The 16,167-nt window shown below is 37.1% G+C and overlaps 1 protein-coding gene across 1 annotated transcript in view; it reads right to left on the bottom strand.

The window, feature by feature from the left end:
• TAF3 (TATA-box binding protein associated factor 3) overlaps positions 1–16,167 on the bottom strand; it is a 168,806-nt gene that overhangs the window by 44,814 nt on the left and 107,825 nt on the right. The window contains exon 3 of the mRNA XM_045858073.1: positions 296–2,124. Coding sequence (XP_045714029.1) covers positions 296–2,124 — 1,829 coding nt within the window. The remainder of the gene's footprint in view (positions 1–295; positions 2,125–16,167) is intronic.

The raw sequence follows: 16,167 nt of genomic DNA, 5'->3' as shown, positions 1-16,167 counted from the left end.
CTTAAGGTTACAGATTTTAAAAAAAGTATACAGTTAATAGAGTTTATAGTTTGTAATTAGAATCCTCTTAGGCTATGAATTTTTAACACTTTCTGGTATGTGGGGGTGGGGGCCTTGATCACAAGTTTTTGGGTTTTAGAATTAGAATTAAATTTTGTAACCCCATTACAAGCACATTTCCAGGGACATTATGGGTAATTTGCATATAAAATACAGATATAATGGCTGGCTTTGTTTACCTGTATTTTTCAATAGCACTTTGTTCAGATAGTGCTGAAAATGAGAAACTGCTTACTTTTTCATGCTTGTGTTTCTCCTTTTCTTTTTCTCTCTTCTCTCTCTCCCTCTTCTCTTTTTCCCTTTCCTTCTCTTTCTTCTCCTTCTCCTTCTCTTTCTCTTTCTTTTTCTTCTTCTCCTTTTTGTCCTTTTTCCTTTCTTTCTCCTTAGGTTTCTCTTTCTCTTCAAACAGTTTTTCAGGAAGCATGGGTGACAAAGAGGGCAGCATGGTTGGGATCCTCACGGCCGCAGCAGGGCTGAATAAGGGCAGAGCCATGTCCTTGGGCGGCAGCACCAGGGGAGCTGGCACCACTTTCACCTTCTCCTCTCGACCCTTATCTTTAACTTTGTCTTTGTCTCGCTTATCTTTATCTTTTTTGCCTTTTTCTCTATCTTTCTTCTTATCTTTATGCTTCTCTTTCTCCTTTCTCACAAGTCCATCTTTCAATCTCACTTTGGAATCAACCTCTTCAAATTCTTTCATTTTAAACTTATAGAGATCTGACTCTTCATCTTTCAGGAATTCCTTCCATGGGTACTTGGTTTCCTTGCTGGCCTCCTTTTCTCTTTCTTTCTCTTTAACTTTATCCTTCTCTTTACTCTTGTCCTTGCTTTTGTCTCTCTCCCGCTCCCTATCTCTCTGCTTCTCTTTCTTTTTCATTTTGGTCCTCAGTTCCTTTTTCAACTTCTTTTTGACATCCACTGAGGAAGGCAGTTTGGTTTTCTCCTCATACAGCTTGTGCAGAGGTTCAGGTGTGGGGGGAGAGACTGAGGGAGAGGAGAGGTAAGGAAAGCTGGGGGGCACATTGGAAGCAGTTCCCATTTTTGCTTTCCGTACCACCTCATCAATGGAGGCGTCCATTGTCCAGGAATTATCAGAACTTGATGTTCCACCTGAAAGAGGCAGAGGAGTAGATCCTGACTTAGTGAAATTGTTCAAGGAAGTGGAAGCTTTTGGAGTTATACATTCTGAACCTGAAATTCGCTTAGGGCTGGTAAAAATGTCTCCTTCTGATTCTGATCCAGAAGAAAACTCAAAAGGGTCTGGCTCTCGCTCGGCACAAGCCCGAGCAATCACAGCGTCAATAGAGTCATCGATCGTTTTGTCCATCACAACAGGCTTTCTGGGTAGGTTCTCATTGTTCAGCTTCCCGGCCTCAGGTGGCGTTTGTATTTGTTTTACCTGAAAGGTCTCTTTACTGATTTTTTCACATATTGTAGCTGAAGGAGTCCTATTTGGTGTTTCAGGTCTGACAGGTACTTGGGGAATGTGGGTTATAACCTTGGGACTCTTGGGGCTTTTGGGGCTCTTAGAACGTCCAGGGGATTTCTTTTCTTTGGATATAGTTTTTGGTGACCGAATAGGACTTCCGACCATTGCTGGTGACTGAGTCATTTTAGGTGATTTAGTCTTCTGTCCTGGAGAACTAGTTTTAGTCTTTGTTTTAGGTGTAAAAGACTTTGTTTCTAGGGGTTTTGCGGCTGGTATTTGTGATTTTGCAACTGGAGCTAACATTGGTGGCTCGGGTGACGGAGGTGCGAGGTCTGTATTGTCCTGTACATGGACTGGAGAAAGCATTGGTGGAATCTTTTGGGTATTGATTGAGCTGAGTGGTTCTCGAGCTTCCAATAATACTACATCCAGGGTGTCTCCTTTAGTGCTTATTAGTCGTGGTCTCTTGATGGCAGGCATTTCTTCAGCCTCAGGACTATCTAATGGTCTCTTACTCAGGAAATTCTCATCATTAATAATTTCCTCCTCCTCCAGTTCATCGTCTTCTTCCAAGGGAACTTGCATGGCTTCTGCTGATGTCCCCCCGTCAGTGGGCACCTGCTCTTCTTCTTCTTCTAGTGAAGGAAGAAGAAAGAAGTGTTATTGGAATATTAAAAAAACATTCTAACAAATAAAAGTAATGATTTCTAGGAAAGAAAAAACTAACATCATCTCTAGGAAAAAAAAAAGAAAATTCTTGACATTGTTTAGAAAATAAAGTGATTACGTTTTCAAGGATCTTCCAATTTTGCATGCCTTCATTCTCTGAAGGCTGGCAAACTGTGAAAGCAAACACAAATGGTTGTTTTCTTCTGAAATGGTTTGGCCTTGCTTTCAGAATCTAGAGTTTGCTAAGTATTTCTTGATTATCATCTGCTCCCCTTTATTAATTCTTTTCCTAACCTGAGTAAATGCCATCTTTCTCTTTTCCTCTTCCTCGTGTGCACATGCACACACACACACTTCTAAAATTCAAGGTATTGGTTATTATACGACTACTCTTCTCAGAAATGACAAAAAGGCATACAGTTTTTATGCCTTTTGTAACAAATTTTAATTTTTAGATTTTGGAAATGCAAACCTCCAACGTGGACACAATTCATATACTACTTGTCTTCTATTTTGCGTGCTTTATGTCAGCCACTTGGAGAGGCAGTGTGGTGCAGTGGAATACATACTGGCTGTGGTATTAGAGAGATGGTGTTTCAGCTGGCGTTCTGGCACTGCAGAGCAACAGGCCTGAAGCACTCTCTTAACCTCTTTGAGCCTTTTTCCTGACCTTTCAAAAGAGGCTAATGTTACTTGCCCTACTTACTTGACTGATTTGCTGTAAGATTGGATCATTTCTTTCTACACCTATTAACTAAGCATATACCATGCAGAATGCACAATGATAAAGGCTGAAAGAGCTACTGGAATAAATTAGAAATAAATCATAACCCAAGAGAGCTTGTAGTTTAGCAGAGGACACAGAGTATGTGTATAGCACATAGGAAAGGAGAAGTACCATGACACAAATAAAGTGCTATAGCAGTTCAAAGGAGAGATGACAGCAATGTCAAAGATTTTTACTAATTACATAGCATTTTTTATTTTCGGTGGTTGGGAATGATGAAGTGCAGAAACAGATCACAAAGAGATGGAGGTGTAACACAGGAAGTGTGTAGGAACCAGGGGATAATTTGTTTGGAAAGTTTGGTATAAGATTGGGAATAACTGAAAGTAAGTTTACTAAAGTTGTATCTAGATTCTAGAAGTTTTGAATTCCAGAAAAACAAACATAATCTTTACTGGTAGTTTGGACTTAGTGAAGATTTTTAGGCAAGGGAAATAACCAGGGTATAAGTTGGCAAAATTATTGTGGCAAGAACATATATGATGGATGGGAGGTAACAACTAATGGAGAGACAACAAGTTAGGGATTATTGAAATGATGTAGGTAAGTGACAATAAGGATCTGAAGTAAAATAGTGGTAATCAATAGGAGGCAATAGAGGGAGGTCATATTTTGAAGATGGAATGAACAGAATCTGATAAATGATTAGCTATAAGAGTGGAGGAGTAATTCAAACACAACTTCAAGGTTTGAGTACTAGTGAGTGAGAAATACAGTCCTTAACAGAAACAGAAAATAGAGAAGGAAAATTATTGTAATTAATTCAATCTGTATACATAGCATCTGATGAGCAGTTAGTGATGTCTAACCAGGAGCTGAAAATATCCTGCAGTTCAGGAAACAGGAGTGTGTGTGTGTGTGTGTGTGTGTGCGCGCGTGCGTGCGCGTGTGAGCGCGCAAGTGTGTGTGAGACAGAGAGAGAGAGAGAGAGAGAGAGAGAGAGAGAGAGAGAGAGACCTTTGCTTACATAAATTAAATCACAATAATGGATAGTATAAGCAAGGGAGAGATAAGAAGTAGTCAGGGGTCCGGACACCCTGAGGAATACCTATATATAAGACAAGGGGAAGAAGAACTAAGAGAATACCTGGGAGATCGGGAGATGTCAAAGGAGGCTCAGCAGAAATTATGCCACAAGAGCACTAAGAAGTGACTAGGGAATAAATGACAATGTATTGAATATGAAAGTGTATGTGAAAATACTTAATGTATATAAAAATACTTTGTGAGCTATAAAAATCATGACACATTTAAGATACAATTATGGCTACTGGTTCTTGCAAATGATATTATCATCTGTCCCTTTACCCAAGTCAGAAATACCTTTGCAGACTACTTTCCCCTCTTTCTCCACATCTGACTGTAAACACAATTTTCTACTATATTTCCTCCTTGTTTGGCAGTATTTTATAATTTCTTAAATTACAAAATACTTTAACCTACTGCATTTCCTTTAATGTGCTGTCTTCACTTCTACTATTAGTTCAAATCCTCAGCACCTCTTCTCTATATTACTACAAGAGCCTACTGACTGGTCTTTTTGCCTTCAGTCCACCTGCCTCAGAACCATCTTTCACATTGCCTTACCGTGACCTTCTGAAAACACAAATCTGAATACAGGATTTCCCATTTTAAAACACTTCACTGGTCCTTGCAGTAGTAGTTCGCAAAAGGCTGGAGCCCGAGGGTTTTGTGGAACCCTTTTGAAGTTACTACACAGTAGAGACTGGGTCCCTAATCTCTGTTAAATCGAATAGTTACTCCTCAGGTTATCTATTTTACATGCTAAGCTTCCAAAAAAGCTTTTGTTGTGAAGCTAACACAGGTTGAAAGCTACTATTCTAAAGTACAAAAATCTAATTTCCCCAGCATGACCTAAAGATGCTCCATCATCCAGCCCAGTAATTAAACCTCCCCTTTCACTCTATCTATTTCAGCCATGTGAACTGGTTTGCAGTCTCACCTCTGTGACTCTGCATGGGCAACTACTTCCCATTGCCTGGAATTCTCTGCCCTCTCTCTTACACTTTGGTGACTATCTCTTCTTAGCTTCCAATCAAATGTTCCTTCTTCTGTGACAATTTTTGCTAGCAACTAGAAATGCCCCTCCCACTTTGGCTTAGTTATACACGTAACAAAGAAAGGACACTGGTCCTTTATGGAAAGGTTTGCTAGACCCACCCTGTTTAGATAATTTGAACACTTCTTTCAGTCCCTATTCTTACCAGAAAAACAAGATAAACTTCAAATCTACTCAACTGCTAAAAGGTAAACACACACACACAAAAATTAGGGCATTCTCCAGTGAATGAAACATTTTAGAATACTTACTGTTATATTTCTAAATCCCAAAAAACATCCTCCTACCCTCTTACCCAGAGATTCATAAATCTTGGTGATGCCAAGGCAGAAGGAGGAAGATTTCAAAAGGCAGCACAGCAGACCATTAAAATATGTTAAATTACACTTTGTTCTTACTCTGGAGGTTAATCTCTAGAGGATCAAGACCAGCTCTGATCTTGAGTGAGGCCCCAAAGCAGGCCTTGGCGAAGGCCTTAGGAGAGCAGAGGGAACCGGCTCTAATACAAGCAGTCCCTAGAAAAGGAACTCCCGGAACTACTAGTTAAGACAGTGCTAGATCTTCCAGATGGAAGGTCTGTTTTACAGCTTGGGCAACTTGAAATTTTGAATTTTCTACGCAGTGTGCAATTCTTTCAAATTGGAACTGGCAAGATGACCACAAGATACAGGAGGTATGCAGGCTGGGCTAGGAAAAACTATACGGCTCTCCTGCAAATACTTCAGAGAACAGATTGGTTCACTCATTGTTTGGAGTTAATGTACCTCAGAAAAACAAATGGTGGTTGTTCTCATTTAAATGAAAAATAATAAACATAAAGCTTGATTCAAAGTGGGTCTCCACAAGCTAGGAGGGGTTATTCTGTTGTTATTTGTATTGTTCATTTTCATTTTTTGTTTATTTCAAGTCCCTGCTGCGAACTTGGATACATCTAGAAGCTTTACATGGTTTAGATGAATAGAAGTGCATTATTAAACTGAACTATTACTATTACAAGTGCTGATTTTAGGAATACTTAAAAATACAAATGTTTCTTATTTTGATTAGTTTAGTTTACAGTTACTTTTTATGTTGAAGAATTTTGTAAGAAAGCTTCACTTGTAGCATAAAAATTCATCGAAATGAAACAAGAATTTTGCTGGAAGAGAAAGCCTTAAATTTTAATAAGAACAGGAAAAGTGTGGAGATACTTATATCAATTTTCAGAATAAGAAATTATCTGATACATACCAGAGAGTATAAGCAAAGTTTATGAAAGGCATAAAGCATAATAATGAATGAATACCTGAGACACTGCTACCTAACTTGGTAAACAGAACGTTGCAACACCCTTAGTTCCTCTCTGATTCATTCTTTGCCCTCTCTATGTACGACAAGGTAACTACTGTCTTGATTTTAATATTCATCATTCCCTTGGTTTCTTTACAGTTATAACACATTTGTATCTAATTTGCTTCTTTTTGAACTTTTTATAAGTGGCATCATACTATAATGTTCTTTAGTTTTTTTTTTAGTGATTTAATATTCTTTTTTAATTTTTTTTTTGAAAAATTTTTTTAAAGATTTAATTTATTTATTTTTAGAGAGGGAAGGGAGGGAGATAGAGAGAGAGAGAAACATCAATGTGTGGTTGCTGGGGGTTATAACCTGCAACCCAGGCATGTACCCTGGCTGGGAATCGAACCTGCGACACTTTGGTTCGCAGCCCTCACTCAATCCACTGAGCTATGCCAGTCAGAGGGGGTTCTTTAGCTTTTTTCAACCAACATATGTTTCTAAGATCCACCCATGTTGTTGAAGCAGGTATCTGTAGTTCATTCATTTTCACTGTTGTAAAATTGTAGTATGCTTATTAATCCATTCTCTTGGTATGAAAATTTTCCCCTTGAATTAATATATTTTAATTTTTAAAATACTACAAAATTCGCCCTGGCTGGTATGGCTCAGTGGGTTGAGTGCCAGCCTGCGAACCAAAGGGTCACCGGTTTGATTCCCACTTGGGGCACATGCCTGAGTTGTAGGCCAGGTACCCGGTGGGGAGCACATGAGAGGCAACCACACATTGATGTTTCTCTCGCTCTCTTTCTCCCTCCCTTCCCCTCTCTCTAAAAATAAATAAATAAAATACTACAAAATTCCAACAAATGAATACAACTAATCTAGCTTATGGGTGTTGAAAAATAGGCTTGAAGATTATACAAGTGAGTGTCTAGCTTTTCATTTCATGAATAATTTTAATTCTATGTTCTAAGAGTTTGGAATAAAGTAAACATGTGGAGGCTATTGAATGGTTTGTCCTTTAAGGTCTCCCAAACCCCAACTTGATGGTTAGGTTCAGTTTGGTAACAGCTGAATGGTAATAAAATATTCTTTGCATGTATGTCTATTATAATAAGCACCATTTACCGATCACCTACAAAATATCTTTAAAGTGTTTTAACATTTTTCTGTACTCATCCACAGAGTATTACTATAAAATAGCATGTAACTTGGTTAACATGTTTAATATTATAAGATACTTGATCTTGAAGTATTATTACATAAAGTTACAAAAATAGTAAGAAAATGAGTCATAAGCCATTTCTAATTTAACACAAATACAGACATAAGAATAACACCTGTTATCCAAAGTCAGAAGTGTGACATTCTGATATGAGTATTTTAAAGATGTTTACTTCCATAGAACTAACTCATTTTCTACTATTTTGGTATTTGGAAGCTGGAGGACAGAACTCTTCTGCATATATGTGATAAAAAAATATTGGGGAAAAACAAGTTCAAGGAAAACTACTAGTTTTAAGATTAGGTTTCTCAACTTCTTAGTGCTTTACTTTTTTGATTCAGAAGATGAGGACATTAGTATCATTCATCTTGAAAGTACAGTGAAGATTAACTGCTAATTAGAGTTCAACAAGTATTCAAATTATTAAGTAATGCTGGTCAATTATAGAAATATACATTGCAAAATAAAGTTAACCTTGCAATCCTTTTTGAGAAGATTAAACAAAAAACAAAATAAAACTTCTCTTCACTCTAATCTCTCTTGAACCATATAACAAGAGCATGTCCAGAGTTAGCATCTGCAGGTCAAGTGGCTATAACCTCGGCCGACTACCCTAGTAATTCTTCCTTGTGGTGAAAGCAGCTGGAGTTGTGGGGAGACTTTTTAGGATAACAGATATTCTAGTAAGGAAGCTACTTCTGGATAAGTGTTAATGCTCATGCTGCTAAAAGTATAGTAAGGAATTATTTACAAAACTAGTATTCCCTTTTCTGCTTGTGTTAACATTTGGCCAAAGTCAACAGTTGTAAGGCTTTTGATTTATCCTTTGTTGAGAATTCATTAAAGTGATGATATTTGCTTGAAGTAATTATTAGCACTGTCAATCACCAAAGAATACCATAAATTATGATATAATTCCTTTACTTCTAGGAGAAAAAAGACAAGCAAAAATCAACCAACCAAACAAAACTATGAAGAACCTCACTTAACAGTGTAGGAACCCCTATTATAAAAAAAAAAATGTTAACCTCCTGCTTCCTAGTAGAGGTTCATGTCTACTATCAACAACCTATTTGTCATATAAATTCACTAAAACATGAATGCTATAATTTAATGAAAGGAAAAAGCTGCTACATTAAAAAATCAGTCTGCTAAATGTTTTGCATATATGGTATGCTTTCGCATTTGTTATAAAAGGGATACAATGTGAAATAATATAAGTGTGTATTACCACAGATATTTTATTGGTAGCAGAATACCTTATCATAATATATGAAAAAAGGGGGAATTACAGAAGACATCTAAACAAGCAATGATTCTAAGTCTACATCTGACTGTAAAATTATGTTAACTTTTTAATTTGATGTAATTTCAAACATATAAAAAAGGTGTAAGAATACAATAAGAAGTCATGAGTATCCTGTATCCAGATCTACCACATTAACATTTTCCTTCAGTGTGTGACTGCAGAACAATTGTCGAAATTCTTTTTTTAGTTATATATAAGGAATAAAATGGATCCATATTAATGTACATCTTTTAAAAATTTTGTAGATGTTGATGAAAAAGAGGAGACACTACAAAGTCCATTCTAATTTTCCTTCATTCAAATGACACAAATTAATAATCCAAACAGCTATATTCCTCAGAGTAATGAGAAAAATATGCTTCTTTACCAAACTTCTCGAATAAAAACAAAACAAGGCAATAAGGTCTGCACACACCAAAAGGATTTTTTAGGGGTTAATTCTAAGCTACTATAAATACTAACTTAGAACAAAATATCTTTTGAATTACAATAGTGCATGCCTTTAAAGAAACACTATAATCTAAAACGCTCATGGATATTAGGGAAAAAAAGGAAATTGCTTACATACGGCATGAAAGCTTTTTATCTCATTAACTGCACAGATGTGTGCAACTTTAAAATTCAGTAGCATGATCTTAAACTAAGCAAAAAACACACTTGTGTTTTTAAACCTTAAATATTGGGACAACGAAATGCTATCTGCATATATTTCATTCAAAATTAAATGTACGTAAAGTAAGATTTTTTCTGATTCTTTTTTCGAAATACATATGCAGAAATTAATTTCTAGCAAATGATGACACAAATTTTCCTTTAAGTTTATGGATCCCATTGTTTTATTAACAAGTATGAAAGAATTTATTTAAAATATTTTCCCCCCGAAACACCATTCTAACTTGTCTGGATATTAGATATAGTTACTGCAACCAGTTCCTTGAAGTGACTCAATACTACTGATGCTCACTCACTCCTTACTCCTCTGTCCATCCACTGAATGTCTTCTGAATACCACTGTGGCAAGCACTATGTTAGATCCAAAGAAAATAAAGTCGAGTAAGACACGATTTACTATCCTTAAGAATCAACTGCATTTTGTGGCTATCAGTTTAAGTATTGTGCCAGGGATAGTTACAAAGTACATATGTAGCCACACCCAGGAGTAAGACAGAAATCACAATGTCCACTAGAAAGGGAACTAGACTGAAACTACATTCAAGATCTGTTACCAGTGTCATGATGCAATGTAACACAGCCCTAAATTTACTCTCCCAGACTTAAGTTTACTCGTCAGCAAAATGTAAGTATTGAGATCTCACCTCTTACTTTTAAGAGCTCCGTTATTAGGGCTATCTCTACATGCAGTTGACCATGCATGTGGGCTGACCTAAAGGGCATGGCAGAGTTTTTTCTGTCCCCAGATGACTCACTGACTATGTGCGACAATGCTTGACATTTTGACCACTTGATTTATATCTTGGATAAAGGCACTATCTTTAAAAGTCTACCACCGGAACTAGCCGGCCAAGATGGAGATGTAGGTAGATACGCTTTGCTCCCTCACACAACCAAAAGAAGGACAACAACCAATTCAAAAACAAAAAAACAACCAGAATTTCCAAAAGTCGAACTGTATGGAAGTCCGACAATCAAGGAGTTAAAGGAGAAACATTCATCCAGACTGGTGTGCCAAGACAAAGAAGTATGGCCCAAATGAAAGAACAAGATCAAAACTCCAGAAAAAGAACTAAGCAACAAGGAGACAGCCAATCTATCAGATGCAGAGTTCAAAACACTGGTAATCAGGATGCTCACAGAAATGAATGACTACAGATGCAAAATAGAGGAAAAAGTGAAGGCTATGCAAAGTGAAATAAAAGAAAATATACAGGGAACCAACAGTGAAGGGAAGGAACCTGAGACTCAAATCAATGACTTCAAACAGAAGGAATAAATAAACATTCAACCAGAACAGAATGAAGAAACAAAAATTCAAAAAATGAGGAGAGGCTTAGGAACCTCTGGGATAACTTTAAATGCCTCAACATCCAAACAAAGGGATGCCGGAAGGAAAAGAGGAAGAGCAAGAAACTGAAAACTTATTTTAAAAAATAATGAAGGAAAACTTCCCCAACCTGGTGAAGTAACTAGACATGCAAGTCCAGGAAGCTGAAAGAGTCCTAAAGAAGTTGGACCCAAGGAGGAACAACCAAGACCATCATAATTAAATTACCCGAGATTAAAGATAAGGAAAGAATCTTAAAAGCAGCAAGAGAAGAAGAGACAGTTTCCCATAAAGGAGTTCCATGAAACTATCAGCTGATTTCTCAAAAGTACCTTACAGGCAAGAAGGAGCTGGAAAGTATTCAAAGTCATGAAAGGCAAGGACCTACATCTAAGACTACTCTATCTAGCAAAACTATCATTTAGAATGGAAGGGAAGATAAAGTACTTCTCAGATAAGGTCAAGTTAAAGAAGTTCATCATCACCAAGCCCTTATTATATGAAATGTTAAAGAGACTTATCTAAGAAAAAGATCAAAACTGTGAAGAGTAAAATGATAACGAAGTCACAACTATCAACAACTGAACCTAAAAAACAAAAACAAAAACAAACTAAGCAAACAACTAGAACAGGAACAGAATCACAGAAATGGAGATCACATGGAGGGTTACAAGCAGGGAGGGGGAGGAGGGAGAAAGGGGGAAAAGGTACAGGGAATAAGAAGCATAATTGGTAGGTACAAAATAGACAGGGGGAGGGTGAAGAACAGTATAAGAAATGGAGAAGCCAAAGAACTTATATGTATGATCCATGGACATGAACTAAGGTGGGGCATGGGGGAATGTTGGAGGGAGGGAGCATGCAAGGTGGGGGAGGGGATAAAGGGACAATTGTAATAGCATAATCAATAAAATATACTTTAAAAAAGCATGCCACCAAAATATATTTAAGGCTATAAAGCTAACAAATGAAAGACACTATCCTACTTTTTGAGGTAAGGAGACTCTAAGAAAATAAAAGGTTAAGTGTAGTAATTTGATGGAATATTGAGGATTTAATGTGATTTCCAGGAAATATCGTTGATTGTGTCACATGGCTTTTTTTGGAGTGAATATAATCAAATGTGAGAAAAGAGAGATAAACTAAAGAAAAGACTATCAGACATAACAAAAAAGGTAGTTGAAAACACAGTACGCTGCCAGGAGGTGCTGCTCAGCTGGAAGCCACTGTGAGGAGGGAAGGTCTGGGGCAGCTGGAACACAGGCAGACACTATGTGTATGTGAGACGTACATAAACAACCAATCCATTTCAACATTTAATCTTTGAGTTCCAAATAAGGCTAAAAATTTTTGATACCATCTAAACCCCCTCATAAAATGTATTTTAAATTGTCCTGTCTATAATGTAACAATAACCAGATCCTTAAAACACAACTCAACATGCAGAAGTGGGTAGATATTTTTTAAGTAAACCTATTTACTTAAAAAGTGGAATTACTAGCAAAGACAAGACAATCAGGCAATGACAATTTGTACAGTACAACGGATCAATAACAATAAATTAATAGCAGAGTGAAGATGATGATGTGTCATACTACTTACATATACAGACTTATAAAAAAGCACTACTTCACTAACATCCTGCACAATAAAAACTAAAATGCTATATAAAGCAAGCCAACCTGAAATGACACCTAGTATTATAAATGGCCTAATCTATATGTTAATACTGTTGTATCACATAACTGCAGCAAGAGTAAGATAACAATATGACTTTGGGGTTTCTATGGCTACATCCTGGGCTAACGTGCCTGAAAGGGCTGGCTGCTGACACCACACAAGCATTCTGAGTGCTTCTTTTTGGTTATTTATGATATGATTTATGATAACGACAACATCTCCTATTTTCTCTCCTCCTCAGATACAATAAATTGCTATCGTTAATCACCCTTCTCAGTTCAACTATGATTACAACAGCATAATCGGACCTAGCTATGGTAATACTGTGGATTTTTTAAAAAGAAATAAATACAAGGAGATCTCTTCAGACAATGTCAGTATCTCTAATATTTTAATCATCTTCCTTTAAGTCTTTCAGAAAAATTCTATTACAACTGGGATTCCACATCCAGGATGTAAGCCCTTTGTGCAAATCAAATTCATAATCAAGCACCACACATTCATAAATCACTACTACCATGATTTTCTCAAACTCACTATAATCGTAAGACTTTGCATAGGGCATAGTTTCTTTTTTAAGAGACTTTTCCAAGCAGTTGTTTCTTTCATGTATTTATGAAACTAAACTTACTGCTGTTTTTTTCCATCCATAACTAGACAAACTGGGTGAACTAGCTATTCATCTATCAGAAGACAAAATAGTGGAGAAAAAAATAAAAACTTCGCAATCACTCGGACGTGTGTGATCTGCCTTTGCCAATTACTGGCTATGTATGTGGTTGCTTAATCTTTCTGAATTCCCCTTTATGTCAATTTGGGTTAACAGACAGTGCTACCTCTCTGGTTTTGGGGTAACAGTAAGACAAAGTATATAAATAATTCAGCAAACTGCTTAATATATGGGTTAGACTGTACAAAAAGAAGAGTAATTCTTTCCCTCCCTGCATCTCTGCCCTTTCTGTGGGCTGCTCTTAGAAGTGAGCCTATTTGCACTGGGGTGGCCATGTAACTTGCTCTGACTAATGGGTGAGAGTTGGCAAACGTGACATAGCAGAGGCTTGAAAACCACCTGCATACTGGGACTTGCCCTCTTCTTGCTTTGAAGAAACTTGCAACCACCCTCATATGAGCGAGCCAAGTGAATCTGCTGAATGATGAGAGGTGCATGACTCAGAGCCCCATCTGAATCATTGGACAGATGACTGAGGCCATTGATCAGCAGCTGACTGCAAATGTATAACCAAGCCCAGCCACGTCCTGCAAAAGAATTGTTCAGCTGAGCCAACCAAAAAGGCCAACTCACAGAATCGTGAGCTAATAAACAGTTGCTGTTTTAAGCCACTAAATTTTGAGCTGGCTTGTTACACAGCAACCTAACATGTTAATGATCTCTTCCCATATATATATACAGTGGTATTTGTATTATTTGTGGTGGTTATGTTCTTACAAAGGTGCCACAAAACTAAATCAGTGAAAATTGAACCACTGCTTCTAAGGGAACTACAAAGTTAGGTTCTGTGATTTGATCAAACATTTTCATTAGTAGATCAATACATAATCATACTTTATGTGGGCTTCTGTTTAAAGACATTTAATATATATTGTTGATTCATTAACATAGAACTCATGACCAATAGCAATATATCATGTCAGAATAAAGCTTATCTAACACAATTTTTTTCTGTAAGGCACATCTCAGCCTTTCTGCACTTAGGAGCACTAGTCAGTACTTCAGCATTGTGCTTGGGGGTCATGTTAAACAGCACAATCACCAACAAAAAGCAAAAAATAAGAAAAACATGGCACTAAATAGACCTTTGAAATGATACTTGTTTACAGAATGACAGTTGAAATAACAAGACAGAGGGTCGTCTTGTTTGAACTTAGCGGCAAACGTCTGGGTTGAGCAACTTAAATTTTTTGCCACTCTGAATGACTGTGAAAGTGATTTTGAGGTTACACATACATTTTACCATGTAGACAAAGTCATAAACATAGAATCCATGCATAATGAGGATCAACTGTATATAATTATGTGGATATAACTTCATCAACATCAAATACTTTTATGGAGTACTGATTTAAAATAAAAGATTTTGCTTGAAAGCAATCCCAGTGCGCAGAAGACACTTAATGAAAAGATTAAATATTTATGAACTTTAATACTGTTGCCATCTATATCTGGCAAGACATTCTTCTAAATCCAAACTGGGAGATATTTTAGTTTAAATTCAAAGAACAGTTATGTGCAGAACACTCTGTTCAAGCTACATGATCATTCTTTGAATTTCTGGAATACACTAAATTCTTTCCTTCGTTAGGATATTCATACCACATTCTACTCCTCTCTGCTAGGAGCTCTCTTCCCTTCATGAATTCCAGCTTGCCTTTCTCACCCTTTTATGTCTTAAGCTTAAGTACTGTCTTCTGAAAGAAGTATTCTCTGGTTGTTCCCTAACTCCAGAATAAAGAATGTTTGATTGTTAATGCATTTCTTATCTGTTTCCTCAACTAAGCTTCACTTAAGACAGGAACCACATTTGCCTTTAGCTGCTAAGCAATCAAAGGCTGATAATATTTTCTTCAGCAATATTACTATTAGAAAAATAAGAAAAATTATTTTATTATATTTCATTGATTCTAGATTGTTAAAATGTGCAATTCTGAAATTGCAGTGTTTTATAATCAATAGCATCTTCTCATGTCTATCACTTGGGCAGGTGATAGTGACATAGTACTCATGGCCTGCCATGGGTGAACTTGACTGTCATTCTTGGTAGAATGACTGACTGGACACTGCCAATTCCTCGATGTTTCTGAATTGACTTACCACATGACCTCTGGGTTTTAGGACTGTGTTTAGAAGCACACTCTTTATTCTAAGCCATACTTTATTATTAAGGCAGCATTTCTTTATACTGTAAACAGTGATGGACTAGAAAATGAGACAAAACCAGACACTTCCCCCTTCTTTGCATTGATGACCTAGAGATTCTTTATCTATACACATAAAAAAATGTGGACCTTACTTACTTCAAAGGATCATCATGTGCAGTAGGTGAAAACTCAAAGTGAAGTCATTTTGAAAATTATTGAAACAACATTTTTAGAGGTTGAAGATGGTGGTGTAGGTAAACACAGCTTGTCTCTTCACACAACCACATCAAAATGACAACTAAACTATGGAACAACCATCATTCAGAACCATTAGAAATCAAGTTGAATGGTAGTCCCACAACTATAGAATTAAAGAACCTACATCCAGACTAGTAGAAGTGGAGATGTGAAATGGGCTAGTCCCACACCCACACGTGGAGGATAAAAATCAGGGGGGATATCATGGGAATGATGGGTCCAAACTTCCCACCAAGCCCTTTAGCTGAGGGTTCCAGTGTCAGGAAGTCAAGTGCTAACTTCTGGCTGTAAAAACCAGTGGGGACTGAGGCTGTGGAAGACAAATTGCTAGAGTCTCAGGCAGTTCCTTTTAAAGGGACTATGCATGGACTTACTCGGATGAACTCCTTCTGAGTTCCAGCACAGGAGCAGCAGCCTGAAAGGCAGCAGAGACATCTGGGGAGGAAATGAATTGTCTTGCATTAAGGTGAGAGCTGCAGGGGCAGCTTTCTCCATACCAAAATGCTGGCAGAG

This window comes from Phyllostomus hastatus, unplaced genomic scaffold (genome assembly GCF_019186645.2).
Source record: "Phyllostomus hastatus isolate PE091 unplaced genomic scaffold, TTU_PhHast_1.1 phas_scaffold_1674, whole genome shotgun sequence".
In the NCBI taxonomy this organism is placed as follows: Eukaryota; Metazoa; Chordata; class Mammalia; order Chiroptera; family Phyllostomidae; genus Phyllostomus; species Phyllostomus hastatus.
The sequence above is the reverse complement of the archived record's forward strand: the minus strand, read 5'-3'. Positions and strand labels throughout refer to the sequence as shown.